We start from the raw sequence: 22,223 nt of genomic DNA on the forward strand, positions 1-22,223 counted from the left end.
CTAGATGTGACGGCGGCCCAGGCGAAGGTTGCCAGTAAAGTGCCGCGCCGCAAACCAAGAGCAATGTCTATGGCGGCGACGGCGTCAACTTCAGTTCAACCTTCAATCCCTGTGGTCCAAAAGGAGAAGATGGTGGTCGTCGATATTACCGATGAGGAGGTCACCGTTGCAGAGGAATCTCCTCTTTTACGTAAGAGAAAAGAGACAGCGTCTGCTGCTGCCGCTGCTACTGCTACCGAGGCCGGCAAAGAAATGGTTCCTCCAACCAAGAAGGCCAAGCCTGGTACAGATCTAACCTGTGGCTCAGATTTAGCTGGTTCATTAGGCGTTCTCGATGACAAGGCTCTCCGGCATGTCAATGAATGTTGACATGGATGCTTTGTCCGAATTTTTTGTAGATCAACCGCCACGGCCGCCGGCCCCATCGAACGGCGTATTGAGAAGCGACCTGCGCAGACGGGTGATAAAGATGCCGCCGTCGTCTCCTCCTCCCCGAAGCCTTCCCCTGCCCAGATTAGGGCGGAGGGCATAAAGTTGTCCCAGAAGCTGGCGAAGTGGGCTGACATGGCCGGTGCTCATATTATGGAGCAAGAAAAGGTCATGGCTGAGGCTGCTCCACAGCTTAAGCGGCTCAGCTCGAGAGCTCGCCGCGAAGAAGGAAGCTGAGAGGGCCAAGGTCGAGGCTGAAAAGGCGGTCCTTGCTGAGCGAAAACTTAGGGAGGACGCTGAAAAGGCGGTCCTTGCTGAGAGAGTCAAGGTTGAGGCTGCGGAGGTTGATGCCGCTAAGCTGCTGGAGGAGCGTGACAAGCTTCAGGCTGCCTTCGACTTTACTGTTGAGAAGAGGGAAGAATGGAAGTCCCTGTATACGGCCCAGGCGAAGGCACATCGGAACACGAGGGCTATCATCGCCCAGAGGGAGTTGGACATTGAGACGCTCCAAAGCGTCGTCATCCCTAACATGTGCGCCCAATACCGGTACCAGGCCGAAGAAGCTGCCAGGGAAGTGATCGGAGAGCTCTTTCCTGAAGGCTCCTTCCCGTGGCAAAAATTTGACCAGCTGCTTGATGATAAGCTTGATGCTAAGGCGAAGGCTGCGGAGGCGAAGGCTGCGGAGGAGGCAGAGGTGAAGAAGGAGAAAGAGGAGGTTGCGGAGAAGGCGGCCCATGCTGAAAAGGTGAAGGCGGCCAGGGAGGAAGTTGAGAGGAAACTGAGAGGGCAAAAAGGCGGTGAAGCGCCCGATCGGCTCTCGGGTCGCCCATCGATGGTGATCTTGCTACCGCGCGATGGCGGCGGCGAGGCATAGGGAGATGGGCGGTCGTCACCAAATTCACCCGGCATCTCGGATAGCTTCAGCTGTTCGGGGGCCAACTATTGAGCCTTTCCTCCCTGCCATCTTTTGGCACTTAATGTCTTATGTCTGTACCCTTTTGTTGTTCCTTCTTTTTTGTAAACTTTGGTAGGTAGTGTTTAGGCTATCCCTATGGGGAAGGCCGTCGACTTCTTTCTTGTATTACCTGTAAACATTTTTAATAAGAGTTTGTTTATTTTGCCTCCGGCTTGGCCGAGGTCTTTATCTCATTTTCATCTGAGTTGTCTTCTTTCGTTATTAATTGAGCGCTTTTTTCCGTTCCTACCTTCGGCTTGGCCGAGGCAGTTAGAATGCGTATCTCAACTGTACTTAACGTTTTTAAACATGTTGACGTGTCGGTCGCTTCCTCCACCGCCCGAGGCGGTCAGATTTGCGTTTCCCAATCGCCGTTGTGAACATGTTAGCGTATCGGTCGTTGTGTCCCCGTCACTCTCGGTCTGGCCGAGGCAATCGGGGTTACGGTGCGACAGCGTTCGTATCTGTAGACGTGTTGATCGCTTCCTCTTTCACTCTCGGCCTGGCCGAGGCGTCCGATTTGTGTTTCTCAACCGTACTTATACGTTCCTAAGCATGTTGAATCAACTGCTGTGGGGCAAGTCGCGTTTCCCTCGTCACCCCCGGCTTTGGCCGAGGTGATCGAGTTTACGTTTGATTTCTTGTTGTAAATATCTTGGCATGACTATGGGAGGGACACTTCATTTTGATAGAAAACTTGGAACATTCTTCATTAGATATAATCAAGCGTTGGGGTGCCCACAACGGTCCCGGACACCTCCGCCGCTATACGAAGTATTTTCTATGATTGTCGGTGTTCCAATGGCTCATTAGAGGCACTCCCTCCATGTCTGTCAGCCGGTATGTACCCGGCCTCATTTCTTCAACCACTTTGTAGGGTCCTTCCCAGTTGGCCGTCATTTTGCCATGGATGTTTCCTTTGTTGGTGGCGGCCGACTTTCTTAGGACTAGATCTCCTATTCTTAGGTCCCTTTTGTGGCCCCTTCGGTTGTAGGCTCTTCTCATTCTGTTTTGGTAAACGGCTAAGTTGAGCCGTGTCGTGTCTCGGCTTTCTTCGACCAGGTCTAGGGAGACTCTCAGGCCTTCCTCATTCTCGACTGGGTCAAAGGTTTGCCTTCTGAACGTCGGCACCGATGCTTCAATTGGCAGGACGGCTTCGGACCCATAGACTAAGTGGAATGGATCGTACTCGTTGCTTTCTTTCTCCGTGGTTCTAAGGGACCATAGGACGCCGGGTAGTTCATCAGCCCACCTTCCCTTTAGATCTTCAACTTTCTTTTTCAGCCCGTTTAGGATTGTTTTATTAGCTGCCTCCGCCTGCCCGTTGCTCTGAGGGTGGCAGACGGAGGAGTATGCAAACTTGATACCGAGCTCTTCTAGCCAGTTCATCACCATGTCACTCCAAAAATCTCGGCCGTGGTCAAATACCATGACTTGGGGTAACCCAAAACGAGTTATGATGTTCTCCCAGATTACCTTTCTTACGGCCGCCGTGGTCTTGGCAGGTACCGCGACAGCTTCTACCCATTTGGTGAAGTAATCAACGGCGACGATGAGGTACTTCCTTCCTCCGGAGGCCGTCGGAAATGGCCCTAATAAATCCATCCCCCACTGTGCAAATGGTAGGGGGCTAAGTACTGGTTGTAAGTCTCGGGAAGGTGCGTGTATCACCGGAGCATGCATCTGACAATTTTTACACTTCTTGGTCTTAGCTCTGGAATCCTCAAGCATGGTAGGCCAGAAGTAGCCGGCTCGGAGAGCTTTGTGGGCTAGTGTTCTTGCCCCCATGTGATGTCCACAGATGCCTTCGTGAATCTCTCACAAGATGAGCTCTGCGTCGGTACTGGCCGACACATTTCGAAGTGGCCTTATTACGGACCTTCTATACAATTCTCCTTCAAACACTAAGTACCTTGCGGCGATCCTTCTTATCTTTCTCGGGAGAGAGATGCGGTCCTCCCGGTAACTCATTTGTAAGTTTGAATTTCATTATCGGAGTCATCCACGTCGTCTCGTCTTCTATGTCGCCCACCATGCCGACGGTCTCAGTGATGCTTTTAGCATTCCGATATCCACCAAAGACGGTCCCGGTGACATTCTTGATGCTTGAACTGGCAAGTTTCGAGAGAGCGTCGGCTCGGTTGTTCTCGGACACTGGGACGATTGGATTTGGAAAGATTTCAATTTAGCGAGTTGTCGGCTTTTACCCTTTCCGGGTATCTTACCATCCCGTCGTCTCGAGCCTCATACTCTCCTCTGATTTGGTTAGTCACCAATAGTGAGTATGTCTTCAACACAATGTGTTCTCGCTCCCGGCACTCTAGCTAGCTCGACTCCGTTATCACCGCCTCGTATTCGGATTCGTTGTTTGAGGCCGAGAAGGTAAATTTCAAGGCGTACTCAAACTCGTCCCCGTTTGGGCTGATGATAAGGATGCCGGCTCCTGAGCTGTTCGTCGTGGAGGACCCGTCAGTGTATACTTCCCATACTCCGGGGTTTGGTTCTTCTTGACATGTGCACTCGGCCAGGAAGTCTGCAAGTGCCTGCCCCTTTATCGAGGGCCTCGGCTTGTATTGAATGCCGAAACCGGATAGCTCTACTGCCCATTTGATGAGCCTGCCGGATTGTTCAAATTTTTCCAATGCTTTCTCCAATGGTTGGTCGGTTAAGACCGTCACGGGATGTGCGTCGAAGTAAGGTTTCAATTTCCTTGCGGCAACGACGACAAAGAAAGGTCGCTTTTTCAATCGTGGGTAATTTCTTTCGGCGAACAACAATGTATGGTGACAAAGTAGATTGGGTGTTCTTTGTTTGTCTTCTTTCTCGATGATCACGAAGATCGACCGTGGCCGAGGTAATCGCTATGTATAGATATAGCGTCTCCCCAAAGATCGGCCTGGACGGGGTTGGGAGAGTTTGAAGTTCAGCTTTCGGTTGCACGAAAGTCGTGCTCGTTCCTCCCCACTGAAGTCTTTATTCCCTTTAACACTTTAAAGAATGGGGTGCTCTTGTGTCACCGACCGGGAAATGAAACGGGCGAGAGCCGCCATCCTCCCGGTCAACATCATAACCTCTTTTCGATTCCTCGGCTCCGGTAGGTTCAATATTGCTTGGACTTTCTCCGGGTTGGCATCAATTCCCCGGCGCCGACAAGCACGCCGAGGAACTTACCCGCCCGGACACCGAAGTTGCATTTCATTGGGTTAAGTTTCATCTTGTATTTCCTTAGCGAACAAAATGTTTCGCTCAAGTCGGCCAAGTGCTCATTGTCAGACTTGCTATTTACAATAGCATCGTCGACGTAAGCCTCGATGTTTCGCCCTTTTTGATCTTGAAACACTTTGTCCACCAGCCTAGTGTAAGTTGCGCCAGCGTTTTTCAAACCGAACGGCATCATTTTATACATGTATGTGCCGTGTATGGTGATGAATGCGCACTTAGGCATGTCTTCTTCGCCATGAATACCGATGGTACCACGAGAAGGCGTCGAGCGAGGCTCAAGATAGTGTAGCTGCCGTTGCGTCTATTAAACTATCTATTCGAGGCAAGGGATAACAATCTTTAGGACATGCTTTATTAAGATTTGTAAAATCCACACACATCCTCTTCCCCCCCGATGACTTCCTCACCATTACAACATTTGCTAGCCACTCGGGGTAAGTACAAGGTATGATAAAGCCTGCCTCTAATAGTTTGTCTACCTCGGCCTTGATGGCCTCATCTTTCTCGGCCGAGGAGTTCCTCATCTTCTGCTTGACAGGGCGAGCGTTGGAGAGCACGTTCAGCTTATGAACGATCACCTCTCGGCTCACGCCTGGCATCTCGGCGGCTGAGTACGCGAAGACGTCTTTGTTCTTCCTCAGCAGGTCTAGGAGGTCGGCTCTGAACTTTGGCTCCAAGCCGACACCGCAAGCGATTCTGATGCGTCCGGGTCAATCTCCACTTGCTCGGTCTCGGCTCCCTCGACCATGCTGACGTTGTTGGTGCTCATCGGATCACCCTCCTGTCGTAAGGATGGGCACTTCCTCTTCTCTGATTTCTTTGCCACTTTGAGGGATTGCATGTTACACCCTCTGTCAGATATTTGGACATTGACAACTTCGTCTCTCTCGTCCTTTGAGACGAGCTTTTGTGCCTCCCCCCGGTCCGAGACATACATCAATGTCAGGGCCCGGATGGACATTACAGCGTCGGCCTCGCTCAAAGTAACCCGGCCTATCGAACATTGTAGGCGACGAACCGTCAATGACCACGAACTCGATAAAACATTCTTGGCCGCCTCGTCTTGGCGAACATCACCGCAACCTGATTGACCCGGGGGTACAGACCGGCCCCGAGAAGTCAGTATAGTGGGTTGGTGCGGGGGCTCGGGTCCTCAATCTTCGACCGAGATTGAGGAAGCATTCCCGAACATGATGTTCGTGTAGGCGCCGTATCAATTAGGCACCTCTTAACCAAGTGGTTGGATATGTCCAGGGTGGACCACCGGTCGGGTCATTTGTGCGGGGCTACGAATCCTTCGTAGTCTTTCCTTCCGATGGTTATATCGGGGACGGTGGAAGCGGGGATCGCTGTGGTGGGCACAAAGTTGATGGCTTGGTAAAGCTCATTTAGGTGCCGTTTGTGCCCATTAGCTGACCCTCCGTTCTCGTCTCCTCCGGTAACCACCTGGATCACTCCCATCCTCCGGAATATCGATTTCTGTTCGCCCGTCGGAGCTCGTTCCGGGGCCCCGCCTACACGATTTGCCGAGGGCCCCCTTTCGGATCAGCTCCTCGATGGCGTTCTTCAGATGCCGACAGTCGTCGGTCTTATGGCCGGGCTGGCCGTGGTAATCGCAAAATTGGCTTGCGTCGTCTTCCGCCTTTGTCTTGGGGGGTCTTGCCCACTTCTGCCCTTCATTCTTGCTCAGGGCAAAGACCTCGGCCGGTGATTTGACCAGGGGGGTAAGACCGTGGTACCGCTTCTGGGTGTATGGTCCCGAACTCCCCCCGGCGCCCGCCGAGTTCTGCTTCTTATTAAATCTCTCAGACCGTGACCGATTCGTGTCACGGCGATCTTCATCTGCATTTTCCCGGCGGCTCTTCCTTTCTGGGTGCCCGGCCTCACTGTGGCCTACCCAGGTCTTGTGGTAATCCTCCACCTTTACGGCTTGGTCAGCCATCTTTCTGGCGGAGTCCAGATTGAGGACCTCACACTTGATCAGGTCATTTTTGAGCTCGCCTTTCGGGAGGCCTTTCATCAGTGCGAAGGCCGCCAGTTCGGTGTTTAGCTCACGGATCTGCTGAGCTTTTGCGTCGAACCTCTTCACATAGCTTCGTAGAGACTCGTCGTCCCCCTGTCGGATAGTGAGGAGATCCGATGTCTCCACGGCCCTCCTCTTGTTGCAGGCGTACTGGGCTATGAAGTTATCCCTTAGGTCGGCGTAGCAGTATACCGAACCATTAGCCCTTTGTACCAACTCTGGGCCATCCCATGCAGGGTCGTTGGGAAGACTCGGCACCATACCTCATCAGGTTGTTCCCATACCGACATGTAAGACTCGAAAGCCTCGACATGGTCGGTTGGGTCGCTATCCCCTTTGTATGATAGGGACGGCAGCTTTAGTTTGGTTGGCACGGAGACTCCGAGGACGTAGGCACTGAGGGGCTGTCTGACCACGTGTTGAATGACGCGTGGCGATCGGCTCCTCGCAACCCTAGTCCGGCTTCTCTCCTCGTAGCGGGAAGGGCTTCTTGTTGCCCGACTTTGGATAGTCGGACTTCTTTCTTCATTTCTTCGGGGGTGGCCTCGTTGTTGCCGCGTGGCCTCGTTGTTGTCGCGGCGACGCTGTCCTCCCGCGAGGTGGGGAAGGACTTTGGTCTGCCACTGACACCACGGGCACCGCCGGCGTCCTTGCATGCTCAGCTCCTTGTATTGCTCCGGTCAAGTTGATCGGAGTCACTTTATGGGGGCCCTGGTCACTGCGGGTGTGCCGTCACCGTCGTTGCGGCGGGGTGATCGGCGTATTACCCATCAGTCAGGAACACCGGTTTGGTCGCATCGACCACATGTCCCATGACAAGGACATGGCGGCAGACGTGGTGTTTCAGCCAGTAGTATCGGCATCCCCGTACGCGGTTGAATTACTCTACTGGTGGGGGACTGCCCGATCTCAGAATAAAGGACTGTGTCATCCTGGTAGAATGCAGTTTCGTCGCTCACAATTACTTCTTGTTGTTTTGACATCTTCTTAGCTTGTTGGGTGGGTTTTGTTTTTTTTTTTTATAAGGGATTTGACTAGCTTTTAGTATGGCTCTCCCCACAGACGGCGCCAATTGTTCCGGGTGTGATTACGGAGCAGATTTGTTACCACGTAAGCTTGTAGAATGATGACTTTGCTTGACTCTTCCTTTCGGCCTCTCTGAAACAATGAACAAACTGAGGACTCGGCTTGGCACCGAGCGAACTCACTCCGACGCTCAAGTCAGTAAACTTAAAAGGGATTAAGTTGTGTGTTACTTGGCACAAAATATATTGTAGAGAGATAAGGGAGTTTATACCAGATTAGTGTGTTTAACTGATTATTTTCGGATCCTTTCCTCAATGAGGGTTGAGGAGTATTTATAGACTTTCACCTTTTGTCACGTAGTGGCCAAGTGGCCAAGTGGCTAACAGGTGGAAAGACCGTTCTACCCTCGGCCGATGGACCCATGGCAGGCCGGTCGAGGGGTCTTGGATATGAGTACGCGGATATGTCTCCCGGCTGGCTGATTGACCAGCCGAGACCCAAGTGACAGGCCGACAAGCTGAGTCGGCTAGGCTGTCTGATACGTTGACTTGCTGTGGATATCTTTGACCTTGCTCAATATGTTGACTCGGTCAGCGGGTGCAGAATATGCCCCATCAGTTTGGTTTTGGATTGTTGTAAACATTAATACTTTACAGTACTTCTAATAAATGTGTTAGGTGTTCATGTTTTATAGGTTGGGTTGGAACTTCGGGGGTGTTACATTAACCATCACCTTAAGGTTTTGGTTGAGATGGTTCATCTATCACTAAATAGGTTACATAAGAATTATAAATTGAGGTAAAACCAATATTTAAAAAACCATCTTCGGATATCATATGTTCAAAATCCAGATAATTTACATTCAAGATCACTTGCAAAATTAGAGATTATACCCTAAATATCATGTTAGTTCAAAAATTTACATCAATTAATATAATTACATCTCTGTACATGATCATAACATATGAAAGAATGATTTAACCCTAACCCTAACCCTCTCTAATTACATCTTTGTACATGATCAAAATAAATAAAAGAATGAAAGAATTCCGATAATTACATCTAAGATCGTCTAATATAAGTAAATATGTACCCTAATCTTGCTTCAAAAAAGTTTGCTTGCAAATTCATCAACAAACCCTCCATTTCTTCTAGATTTATCAGCCAAATCTCTTAATTCTGATAAACTCCTTCCCAATTTCAAAGCCATTTTCATCTCAAACAATTCTCCATTTTCTCTTTTTCCAAAATCCCTTTCTTCTAAACTTGTCTCAATTGTTTCATCCAAAAGATTAAAAAACCCTCCACAATTCCTATACATCTCAAATACCATCCCTACTTGCCCTCCATGCTCTATTGTGTTCACAACACCCGCCATCGACCCGGCTACGGCCGCCACCACCCCGCCCCACACGGCCCCATGCCCGGCAAAACCTGCCCCAACGGCCGCAATCCCGGTAAGCACCGGGCCCGCGACCGCCAACATTTTATTTAATTTCAATGCCTTGGTACCTAGCCTGACATAATCTTCAATGTCCTTTTTCTCAATCACTTCAACAATGTCTCTCATTTCTTCCTCCAATTCTTTATTCCAACCATTACTCCCAAACGACGTCATTTTATTCAATGACGACGGTTTCCTTGTGGGCCACCATCTAGCTGGCTTGTACGTCTCCGGGAATTTATCAAGCATCGCTCCCAATAGGGGAAGCGGGTACGCTCTATCCAAGGCCAATACTTGCTCCATAAACCCGTCAACGTCTAAACGGGTCGGGTTCCCTACAGTCATTGTGGTCTCGACTCGTGTTTTAAGCTGCTTAAACAACCTAACCGAATTTCTCTGCTCTTGGGCTAATTGAGAAGGTTGAATCTTGTTCATAATTAAAAGCAATCCTGTTGCAGCTGTGAATAACACTACGGAAGATACCTTCAACGCCAAGTTATCTTTTCCCATGGTCGAAACACCCGCCATTGTTGCCGCACTTAACGTGATCATGTTAATAGAGTTTAACAACAATGAATTCCAATTGTCACGTTGCTCTTTCACGTTGTTATGCATCTCAATTCTATCAGAAATCGCCTCTAAAATCGCGTAAAGCTTGATTTTTACGTCGTCTTTTTTATCGGTCGTCATATTTTTTGGACTAGACGTAATTGTCTTTACTCCGTTTATGTCCTGCATGACTAGGTTTTTGGTAAGATCAATATTTGGTAGCTTTGGCACTACAATCATGGGTTTCTTTAGATAAGTTGTGGGTCGATTTATGCTCGAAATTTGAAGATTTCGGGTCGAAAAGAGATGGTTTGTAGATAATGAGAGGTTTGTGCAAGCTTGTAATGAAACCATGACTATATTTTGGACGGAAATAATATGAATGTAATTATGAAATCTTTCTTTTTCTTTGTTTCTGTTTTTAGTGTTTTCGGTGTGTTTTTGGTGTTTGATTGTTGTGAGAAAGTTTGGTTTTTGAGAAGTTGGTTTTGTGGATTATGAATTTATGAGCTAGAAAGACGGAGGAATGGTGTATATATAGTATGGGGTAGAAAAGAAGAAAAATGGGTCAACATTGAAATTCTTGACCAAATTTATGTATTTTTTTGGTTTTGACTTGGCCTTGGTTTAGACTTGTTCATTCCTTGTGTACTTGGTACATCACAAGGTCCACCACTATTCAATTATTCATGGCTATGTAAGAGGATTAACTTGGTCTTTTCAATGTTCAATATATGGTGGTGTAGTAAAATTTTGAGTTCTTTGATTTGTTCTAATATAAAGGCTATAAGCTTAATAATACTTTTCTTAATTAGGCTTTGTCACCACTAGGGCTGTTCACTCAATGATCCGCAGCGAAAATCAAATCGGGTGACACAATTTATTCTTGGTCTGGCCACGGTCCGATAATTTTGGTTCATTCGATTTTTTGTCCGGTAGTTCTGTACCAAATCGATTGGACTGTGTGGACCGTACCACAGATCGAACTGACTTTTAATACATACTTCCTCCAATTCAGTGTTTTCTTTCCTATTTCCTTAAACAGTGAGTAGTATATATATTAGGTGTTTATAATATGAAATATATATTCTTTTAAACAATTATAAATTTTGTTTCGTTAGTTGGTATTTATAATTCGGATGAACTATATTTACTTATATTTTGAAATAATAAATTTATAATAACACGTAAATTATTGTTTTTTAAATACAATATGCATAAAAAACTAAATGTGGTCCATTTTGTATGATCTGGTCCCGGTCCACTCATATACAGTTAGGATGCTTGAATGTCGTTAAAATAAAATGTCATATATATATATATATATATAAAAAAATCATTCAAAATATAAGTCTGTTATATGATCACACTCTTATTACATCTTATACCTCAATTACCTGTTTATTTTTTTATATTTTTTATGAGGTACTTTAATAAATGGTGAATAAATTGATTGAGACAGAGGGAGTAATATTCTTGCAAATATGATTACTATTATTCGCAACTTTTACTATAGCTGACCAATAACAAGGGCCAACCTGGCTCGGCTCGGCCCAGCCCCTGTCTCCATATGAAGCCCGACATGTGTCCCCCATGCAAGGCTTGGTCCGGCCAAAAGCGTATCATGTCGAGTTAGAGTTAAGTTTGAGTCGGCTTGTCCCTATCCATAAGACCGAGAGATTCAACCCATGGGCCGTGGCCAGGTCTAGGCTAGCTACATTCTTTTCATTCTGTTAATTAACTATTTTTATTTTTTAGACTATCTACATTCTCTTGAGTCTTGATCGTATAGATCTACATCTCATAATGTTATTAAATCATTTAGGCAAAGCTACTTGATAGTTGAAATAAGAAAAGTTTAATTTGAATATGATTACAGCCGTCATTTAAGTCCTTCCTCTAAATCAGGATGACAGCCATCCTCTTAATTATTTGTTTAATCCTACGATTTGATGAGAATTAAACTACAGTAATCAGTATTATCTTGGATTTGTTTATCTTAAAGGTCCTACGCCATATGGTTGGTTACCTTCCTCAACTGAAATTAGAAAGCAAAATTCTTTACCCCAATCTCAAACTGATTATTACTAGTGTCATAAAAATATGTTAATTTCATCCACTCTTTATAGAAAGTTTTGGTGCTTTCTTACAGTTTCATGTTGTTTGCCACTTTAGTCGGCACGGTACCATACATACTAGCCAATAAAAAGTCTTTTAATTTCACTTATTTTCGACTTCATTATATACAAAATGGATTAAAGAGGCTCAAACTCGGGTGCCAAGCATAGCAAAGAGAATGAAACCTTTCCTAGTGTTCAACAACATACAAAGTTGTTATTAAGACATAGACTATAGAACTATTATTGAGGAATCCAACAAATAATAATATACCCACAATCTTTGCATTGTAATGTTGTAGCACAGGAATTATTGATTCGACCGTGTGATCAATCTGCTAGTTCTAAACTCTTTGCGATGCTTAAGAGGATGGGAATTGCAAGGAGGATGGTAATACCCATCTCCTCCAATCACCTCGTCTCCTGATATTATTACCTTGTATTTCGACTACAGTCGAGGGCCTCATAGCTTCTAATATTAAGCGTCTGTCATACGTTAAATTCTTAACCCTAGGAAAATTTGAAATTACGGCAATGGAAACCCATCCATCTTTATTCATTCTCTGACGCAAATATACATCCTTAGCTAGATTTTCATCACTGAAGTAATAATTAATCTGCTCCATTATCTTATAATGTAGCCCAAAATCCAATACAGGAAGAAACGGAACCGGTGCAACAAACGGCATCATCATTGGCATGCCTGGGTAGAGATAACCAAAAGGCAAATGGGGAGGCGCCATAGGGTTCATAAAAGAGGGATTTGCATCAAAACTATTTGGAGCATTAACTCTTGGGTGCATGGAAGTATTTTCCCCACCATAAAATCGTCTCCCCCCATAATATTGACGTGTTGGCCGGCGGTTTTCGCGAGTTAAATCATGAGACCTTGTAGAAGACATTATATTCGTATAGAGTTCAATAAATTAATTTTTGGTGATAAAAGAAGATTGTTGTAAGGTTAAACTGGGAGAAGATGTGAGATTATATATACTACACATAATATTTTCTCTTTATAGGAAAAGGGACCTTTTTGTGAGTAGGATTAGTACTACTTAATTGCATAGGATTTGGAAAGAGTATAAAATCTCTGTTCCTTGAAATATGAACTTCCACAAATATTATTTAATGATTTATTTATTATTTAGGGTTTTATATATGGAAAATGAAAGGGCGCCACCCGGTGACACCCAATTTGGGTGCCACCCTCTCACATGGGGTGAGTGGGGACCCCTTCAATTAAAAAGGGTTGTGAGAGGGTGGCACCCAATTTGGGCGTCACCGGGTGGCGCCCTATCCTACCGCATGTAGTCAAGTTTTTTTGGCACATAATAGGGCTAAGCCCGAGAACTAAGGAACAAAAAGAGAAAGCGCTCCATACAGAAGGTCTTCACGCATAATAGAACGAAGAGGGTCCGGCGGTGCATCGAGATGGATGACATTGGTAGATACTTGAACCACCATAATTCTTGCACGTTATATCGTTTTTCAACTGATGCATGAAGAGTGAAAAGCTCCATGTTTTTCGATATATGAACGGCCTTTTGAATTTAGTCGATTGTGAAAGATTTGGAAAAATACATAATACTATAACTTAATTAGATGAATTTTCATCTTTCAAAGTAAATTGAATCATGAAAAATACATGGGTTATACGAATTTTTCCGAACAAATTAAAATTACTGATTTACTTGTAATAGTATATGATTTTTTTTGATATGGAAGACAAGCTTAGTGCAAAGACACCTGAAAACCTAATAAAATCACACACATCATTGTCAAAAGTCTTAAATCAGACTCCCGTTCTATTCAAATATACAAAGGTCTATATTCAATTCCAAGTCAAGATGTAGAACAAGTCGACCATAGATCTCAAACAATTAAACAATTTGTTGAGTTACAATACTCCTAACATTAAAGAAAATTATTTCCGAATTACGCTAAATTGTGAAAATTGATTCTAATTAATTTGTATTTAGTTCCTATCGTTTACTTAGGCTCGTTTGGCACGACACTTCAGGTAACTTATTTGATCAAATAAAGTACCTGAAATGAAATGCTACCACATGTAACATTTGAGAAATCGGGTACCTGAAATGACTTATTTTCTATTTTGTACCCCTTTATTCTATAATATTAAACAATTTTCATATCTTTTTACGTCATTTTACCAAAATCAACTACCTTTTCGGCTAGTTTGCCAAACACATTTTTATATAATCAGTTACCTTATAAGCTCCTAATTTTCAGCTACCTTATCAGTTACTTTTTCAGATTTCATTAGTTTTTCAGGTTTCAGCTACCTTTTCATATAGTTTTGCCAAACAGAACCTTTGTTATTTTTAAGATTCCCAATAATATGGTCACAGCTGGTCAATAGCAAGGTTAAAATAGTTCCTGCGTACTAGTCATTATTCACTTCGTCTTTTTTATTTCATTTCTTTTTTTTTTGTGATGGTATATTTTAACCAAAAATAAATACTAAGTACAAGACTAAATAAAGAGAGCAAGTGTTTTAACCAAAAATAAATACTACGAGTACTAGTACAAGACTAAATAAATATTAGTGTTAATAGTGTTTTTTGGTGTGAGGAGACTCGCTTATAAGGACATAAAATGTTATCAAGATTTAAATTCAGGTTATGAATATTACCTCTTATTATTTATGACTTTAATTATCATTTGATATTTAAGTCTATTATTTATGTCTATTAGGGAAGACTAAAAATAATTCATGCAACTCTATATACACAAATACTTATATAAGATTGCCTCATATATATTTATAGGAAAATGATTCTTTTAATAGTTATTTTGCCCATTGATATACTTATGTTTTGATCAGTTCTATGTTATCTTTGTATAAAACCATCATACACAAGTGACAACACTAACTGCTCTCTATATGTGCTGTCAAAAAAAAAAAAAAAACTGCTCTCTATATGAAGTTTTCTTTTATGCCCATTATTACTAGAAAGTTTATCCGATAACTTCTTCCATTTCTCTCTTTTATTCTATCCGTAAATATTCTTTAATTCGAAGATTTCATCTCTTTTACTCTATCGTAACATAATAACCTCCCTAACATATATGACCTGAATTTTTTTCCTATGTATTCTACTTTTTCTTTTTATACCACATCAACATATTTGACCCGTCTTAAACCTACATACCCTAAATAATTCAAAATAGCCAACAAATGGGATAAAACGATCCCATTTGATTTCACACTCAAACTGTCAAATATAAAGCTTGTAATCATGATAAGTATCTAATTACACTTTGACTTGCTTATTTCTCGTTAATTAATTGTCATTCCGTGGTTATCAAGCCAAAAGAAATCTTCCTTTTTGAGATTATTACTTATCAAGGAATGTTGATTTTATATTTTTTCAGAAAGTCAAACTGTTGAAAGTAAAATTAGGATGCAACTACACTGAGCTAGAGTGATAATCTTTCAGCAAAGTACAACTTCTTTCAACATTACTACAAAAACAAAGTAATTAAATTAAATTGTAAGCATTCATCATTCCTTATGTCATAACTAAATCTACAAAGATGTAAGATAAGTAAACATGCATATCAATTCAAAGTCAAAACATGCAACAAATCAATGGACTCAATAAAAAAAAAAAATAATAACTTCAATTCTTATCCTATATAAAATTGAATAATAATCAATAGTAAAAGGAATTCAAAATCCATTACTACTTTGTTCAAAATGCTATTATAGTTAATGGACTGATACAATGTAGATGCGGCCTTCTCCCCCTCCTCCTCGGTTACTTGTTTTGGGTGTGTTGTTAGGGACTTTATTGGCTCTTGGGTTCATGGGTGGTCTAGCCGGTGTTTTGCTACTACCCCCTTTCTTAGTGAGGTCCTTGCTATTAGAGAAGGGATCCGTTTTGCCGTTTTGTCCACTGATAATTTTGTGATTGCTTCTGACTGTATTAATGCTGTAAAGACTATTCTTAGCTCGGACCATCCGTGCGGTCCCCTTGCTAACATCATCATTGAGTATAGGGAACTATTAAAAGCTTCACCAAGACTGGAGCTTGTGTTTGAGACGAGATCGGCTAATAGGGTTGCGGATGCTGTCGCCTAATTCTCCGCGGCGGACACAAGCCTTGCTAATGGATGTTTTATTTGGGAACTTGCCCCATCTTTTGTTACGAACTTATGTATTCTTGACTTTTTAGAGGCTTGCACGCCTCTTAACCCCGACCCCCCTCCATGATGTACTTGAACTCTTTGCTTCTTTTTTAATATAATGTTCCCTTTGACCAAAAAAAAAAAAAAAAAAAAAAAAAAAAAAAAAAAAAAGAAAATTGGATAGGTCAAACGGTGCGTGGTCACAGCTTGACTGGTCCGCGCGAGGAAGGCGGGGGCAGCCCGAATATGAATGACTCAGAGTTGATTCAGACTAATTTTGGGTTTTCGGTGGGTAGGGCCTGATGCATTGGACAATTTTTTTTTTTCCTCTTTATTACTTGTAATAGTTTGGACAAGTTGCAGATGAAACATACCGTGTTAGGGATTAAGGGAAGGTGGAAAGTCGGGTCAGTCACGCATCCGTGCATGGGAGATGGAACGAAGGTCGTGCTAACCCGGCCTACATACTAGCTAGATTGGTCACTTCTAGTTAAAAATATATGGTTAATTAATTGAATAGTACTCCGTAACAACATAAACGGAATCTTGACCGACACAATAATTTATTAACGCACTAATGTCTTGTGCAACTATACAATACCGGAATGAATCATCTAATAAAATAGTTATAACTTGACAAAATCAATCAATCTAAATAAAAAACTACTCGTTTTAATTTACCGTAACATTAATAATTCGAACTGAACTCAACGGTGCTGGTAATATAATAATGTTACTATGTTAGCCACCCAAATGAATGAAGTCCTTGTAATCAACCTGACCAGTTTTTAACCTGACCAATTGATTACAAGCTCTTATAAGAGGAGAATAACTAATGAAAATGACTTAACAGGTTTGATCGGAATGTGTCGTAGATGATCGTATGGCGTATGCAAAAGGTCAAGGCTTGACAAAATAATTAAAAGTACGAAAAGGTCCATTCTAACATTCTATGTGCCTAGTCAAAGCAACCACCGGTCAACATCTTCCAATCGCATGCTCTTCCTTTCTTTTACCAACTTTATTTAATTGCATTGCTTCGCCTATATATATATTAGGTCACCTTCATTATCATCCCAAAACAATTCTTCATCTAAACCTACAACAATAACATTATTTTCGTCATTCAAATTTAAAACAACCACGTATATTTAATTTTAACATTAATCGTCCTGCCTGTTTATATATTGAAAAACAGCGTAATAATTCCAGTATGGTTATTACCTTACCTTCTTGGTCATCATCAATGACATTACTTACAAGGCCACCCTACCAAACACCACAAATATTTAACCGTCCGATCACGATTAGATCCGTATTATCAATTCCACAATTATCTCCTTCAGATAAAAGATCGAGAGAGCAAAATCGATCAAACACCATCTTCATCAACAATAAAAACACGAAAACTACACCACTCCCGTTGGAGAATAACACAACGAACAATGGCGGCGGTATTAATATTAATACCGTGACAAAGACGCTTCTTAAGCTCCACATTGTTCTTGAAGCGGTATTAGATAGAATTGAGATGCACCATAACGTTGGTGAACAACGTGAGAATTGGAATGCATTATTATTAAACTCACTAAACATGCTCACGTTAACGGCCGCAACGATGGCGGGTGTAGCTAGCGTGGGCGGGAACCACACATTACCGTTGAAGTTATCTTCGGTAGTACTCTTTTCAACTGCAACTGGGGTAATCTTACTTATGAACAAAATCCAACCTTCTCAATTGGTTGAGGAACAACGGACTGCTGTTCGGTTGTTTAAACAACTACGAACCGACATCCAAACCCAACTTACACTCGAAAACATCAATGATAAATACGTTGAAGACGCTATGGCGAAGGTTCTAGCTTTGGATAGAGCGTACCCTCTTCCTCTCTTAGGTGCCATGCTTGAAAAGTACCCTAAGACGCTTAAGCCCGCGGTTTGGTGGCCTAATTCGAGTAATAAACCGTCATTAGTTGACGGTGTTATTACGAAAGATGGGAAAAATGGATGGAGTAAGGATTTAGAGGAAAAATTGAGAGATATTGTAGGAGTTATAGAAAGAAGGGACAAAAAGGATTACATTAGACTAGGGAATAAAGCATTGAAGTTTAATAAAATCTTAGCTAAAGTAGGTCCAACACTCATGGGGGTTGCGGCCGTGTCGTCGGTCTTTTCCGGACATGGGGGTCCGTGGGCGGGGCTCGTGGCGGCTGCGGCCGGGTCAATGGCTAGTGTGGTGAATAGTGTACAACATGGTGGACAAGTAGGGATGGTATTTGAGATGTATAGGAATTGTGCTGGTTTTTTAAGTTTATTGGAAGAAAGTGTTGAGAATAATGTTGAAGAGAGTGATTTAGGTAAGAGGGAAAATGGGGAATTGTTTGAAATGAAAATGGCTTTGAAATTGGGAAGAAGTGTATCCGAGCTTAGGGATTTTGTGAATGAATCAAATTGTTCTTGGTTATGTGAGGATGGAAGTCCTAAAGGAGAGTTTGCTAGCAAACTCTTTTGATTTGGCTTTGGACAATGTATAGTCAACTAGATAGGTTTATTCTTAGACACAAAATCTCATTTGTCACGGCACATATCCGTCACTTTGGAGTGACGGATATCATTTTCCCTCACAAATGACCCAAATAGAGGAGAAAGGGAAGCACATGGGGTGTCCCCACTTTGTCCCCCCTATCTGTTTTGTGAGTGGCATTATCCGTCACTTGCTCTGACCCGTTTTCAGCAAGACTAATTGATTCTTAGATTATTAAAGTTATTTATTCTTTCATTATTTATCTTTGATTTGTACATTCTTGTAAAAAGGACAAGAATAATATTTGTAGAAATCGTAACCTTAATTTCTTACTTTTACTTACTGAAAGATTAAACTTGCTTGAAGTTTGCATCTACATTGTATTTGTATTTGTGTTTCATTAGTTGTTTTACCATTATTCTTTTACAGGAAAATTCAACCGTATACCAATTCGGTAGTTCATAAATAGTTAAAGAATAAATGCTTAAAAATTAATATGTTAGTTTTAAATTGTTCTAGTTATTCTAAAAAAAATCATTATCTAGTTAGATATTGTCTTTCACCTGAAAATTAACGAGCTGGATTCGAATAAGTTTTCAAAATTGAATTAATTGATTTGAGACATTGATTAATTCAATCAACTAAATTGGGTGAATGGAATAATAGAAATTATGAAGAACGAATACATTGAAATGAACTTAATTGACTAGTGTAAAAGTAAATGAGAAAGTTAATTCATTTATTTGAAAATAAATAAAATTGAATAACTAGTGTCTTTTAATTCTAACTTAATAATTAATTTTACCCTCAAATCTCTACCAAACAATCACACTCACATTGGCCGGTGTGGACTAAATCATACTGTTATAGTACAGAATTCTATATAATTCGAGTACTAAACCAGAACTAATACGGGAGCTAAGTTTGATAGCTCGAGTAATTGATTATTGTAGAGATAGAAGAGAAAGAGAGAAGAAGAGAATGAGAATGTAATTGTTGTATTGAATGCTGAAACAATGATTACATGAAGGTATTTATAGACAAGCTGAGCTAACTAACTCATCTTAACAGCCTATTGTAACTAACTTACAGCTGCCATTTAACAAACTTGTAACAAACTAACTAACTAACTTAGATTAGCTATAACAAGTCTTCCCTCCTTCAAAAAAATCTTTGTCCTCAAAGATTAGAATTAGGAAACTGGGCCTCAAAATCATTGTAAAACATCCAAGTAGCATCTTCTGGAGGAAATCCTAGCCATTTAATCAAAACTTTCGTAGCAAAGAACTCCGCCTCGTTTTACCAGCCGCCTTTCTAGGATAGCCAGGCTCCTTAGGTATGGCGAGAATCATGAAAGAGGGCATGTAAGACACCAGCTGCTTGAGAAGGATCATGGCATTTCTTTAACTGAGAAACGTGAAATACTGAATGAATCTGAGCAGAAGAAGGAAGGTGCAACTGATAGGCAACCTTGCCAATCTTATCCACGACTTGGAAAGGGCCATAATACTTGGGACTCAACTTTTCATTACTGCGCTGCTGTATGGACATTTGCCTATAAGATTGCAGCTTCAAATAGACCCAATCGCCAACATTAAATGCACGTTCACTCCTATTTTTGTCTGCATGCTGCTTCATTCTGTTTTGAGCCTTCTGAAGTTGGAATTGCAGCATTCTCATAACCTGTTCTCGCTGCTGAAGGCTTCTGTCAACAGTGTCATTGAGAGAAGAACCTGGCAAATAGGGTAAATGGAGTGGTGGGGCTTGACCATATAACACTTCATAAGGAGTTGTATGAAGTGAACAATGGAAGTTAGTGAGATGCCACCACTCAGCCAGGGGAAGCCACTTGCTCCATGTGTGAGGATGCTCATGACACATGCACCTTAGATAGGTCTCAAGACATCTATTTACCACCTCTGTTTGACCATCCGTTTGAGGGTGGTAGGCAGTTGATCGTAATAAGTCAATACCTTGAATTTTGAACAACTCAGTCCAGAAGTTACTAAGGAAGATAGTGTCTCTGTCACTTACAATAGAGTCTGGTAAACCATGTAACTTGAAAACATTATCCATGTAAGCCTGGGCTACCGTTGTTGCAGAAAAAGGATGAGCTAAAGCTATGAAATGGGCTGCCTTACTCAACCTGTCCACCATCACAAAGATAACATTCTTCCCGTTAGAAGTAGGTAAGCCTTCTATAAAATCCATAGAAACAGTAGACCAAACAGTCTCAGGGATTGGCAATGGTTGTAACATGCCAGGATACTTAGCATTATCATACTTGCATTTCTGACACACATCACAAGTACGAATATGTTCGTGAATATCCTTCTTCATACCCTTCCAATAGAACAAGGATTGAATCTTATGCAAGGTAGTATCCCTGCCTGAATGTCCTCCCACGGGCGAGTTGTGAAACCATTTTAAAATTTCTTTTCTTAACTCAATATTAAGTCCCACCACTAATTTTCCTTTTCTCCTTAATTGGGAATTACACCATGTATGATGCTTATGGAGATCAGGATTTGTGCTTAAGTCCGTAATAAGCTTCTTCAAATCAGGATCTAATTCCCAAGACTCAACCACCTTTTGATAGAGATCAGTTTGTTCTGCGTTAATGACCATTAATTGAAGATCTGAGCTGGTCAGTCTAGACAGTGCATCTGCTACTTTATTTTCTGAACCCTTTTTATACTGTATCTCAAAATCATACCCCATGAGTTTGGTCATAAGGTCTTGTTGAGAAGGATTTGAAATCTTCTGCTCCAGTAGATACTTTAAACTCTTTTGATCTGTCTTAATTATGAAATGCCTATTAAGCAGATAAGAGCTCCATTTCTGTACAGCATAAACCACAGCAATCAATTCTCTTTCATAGGCTGATTTAGCTTGGTTCTTAGGGCTTAAGGCTTTACTGATATAAGCCAAAGGATGACCCTGCTGCATAAGAACAGCTCCAATACCATGCCCTGAAGCATCAGTCTCAATCACAAATTCTTCATTGAAATCAGGAAGTCTAAGTATTGGAGATTCACAAAGCAAAGTCTTGAGGGTGTCAAAGGCTGTGTTAGCTTCTTTATTCCAAGAAAACTTGTCTTTCTTGAGTAGGTCAGTCAATGGTTTGACAATCTGCCCATAGCCTTTGACAAACCGCCTGTAATACCCTGATAACCCCAAAAATCCTCGAAGTTGTTTCAAAGTAGAGGGAAGAGGCCAAGACTGAACTGCTGCAACTTTACTTGGATCAGTGGCAACTCCTGCTGTTGAGATGTAGTGTCCCAAATATTTAACCTTGGCAACAGCAAAAGCACACTTGCTTTTTTTCAGGAATAAATTGTTGGATAAGAGCACAGAAAACACACTCTCAACATGTTTCAAATGAGTATCATGATCCTTGCTATAGATCAATATATCATCAAAAAAGACTAACACAAATTTCCTGAGGAAAGGTTTTAGAATGTAATTCATAAGACTCTGAAATGAGGCAGGAGCATTAGTAAGTCCGAATGGCATAACCACAAATTCATAGTGCCCTTCATGAGTCTTGAATGCTGTTTTGTAGACATCTTCTTTGTGCATTCTTAATTGATGGTAACCAGCCCTGAGATCCAGTTTTGTGAATACACTAGCTCCACCAAGTTCATCCAATAAATCATCCAAAAGAGGTATTGGAAATTTATCCTTCACAGTTTGATTATTTACATCCCTATAATCCACACATAATCTCCATGACCCATCTTTCTTGCCCACCAAAACCACAGGAGAGGCATAAGGATTGC

At 42.1% G+C, this 22,223-nt stretch overlaps 2 protein-coding genes across 2 annotated transcripts; one reads left to right on the top strand and one right to left on the bottom strand.

Annotated features, from left to right (window-relative positions):
• Window positions 1-8,760: 8,760 nt before the first annotated feature.
• On the bottom strand, window positions 8,761-10,002 carry LOC141638153 (putative F-box protein At4g22030). The gene has a single exon (XM_074447569.1). It carries the CDS (start codon window positions 10,000-10,002, stop codon window positions 8,761-8,763), a length of 1,242 nt encoding a protein of 413 aa, XP_074303670.1.
• Window positions 10,003-17,130: 7,128 nt separating this feature from the next.
• Window positions 17,131-18,770, top strand: LOC141638163 (putative F-box protein At4g22030). Its single transcript, XM_074447578.1, has one exon. It carries the CDS (start codon window positions 17,131-17,133, stop codon window positions 18,427-18,429), a length of 1,299 nt encoding a protein of 432 aa, XP_074303679.1. The 3' UTR covers window positions 18,430-18,770.
• Window positions 18,771-22,223: the final 3,453 nt, after the last annotated feature.

This window comes from Silene latifolia, chromosome 2, assembly GCF_048544455.1.
Source record: "Silene latifolia isolate original U9 population chromosome 2, ASM4854445v1, whole genome shotgun sequence".
Lineage (NCBI taxonomy): Eukaryota > Viridiplantae > Streptophyta > Magnoliopsida > Caryophyllales > Caryophyllaceae > Silene > Silene latifolia.

Bases quoted from the DNA above. Each gene is read 5' to 3' on its own strand.
- LOC141638163 (XM_074447578.1), top strand. From the start codon at position 17,131: ATGGTTATTACCTTACCTTCTTGGTCATCATCAATGACATTACTTACA.
- LOC141638153 (XM_074447569.1), bottom strand. From the start codon at position 10,002: ATGGTTTCATTACAAGCTTGCACAAACCTCTCATTATCTACAAACCAT.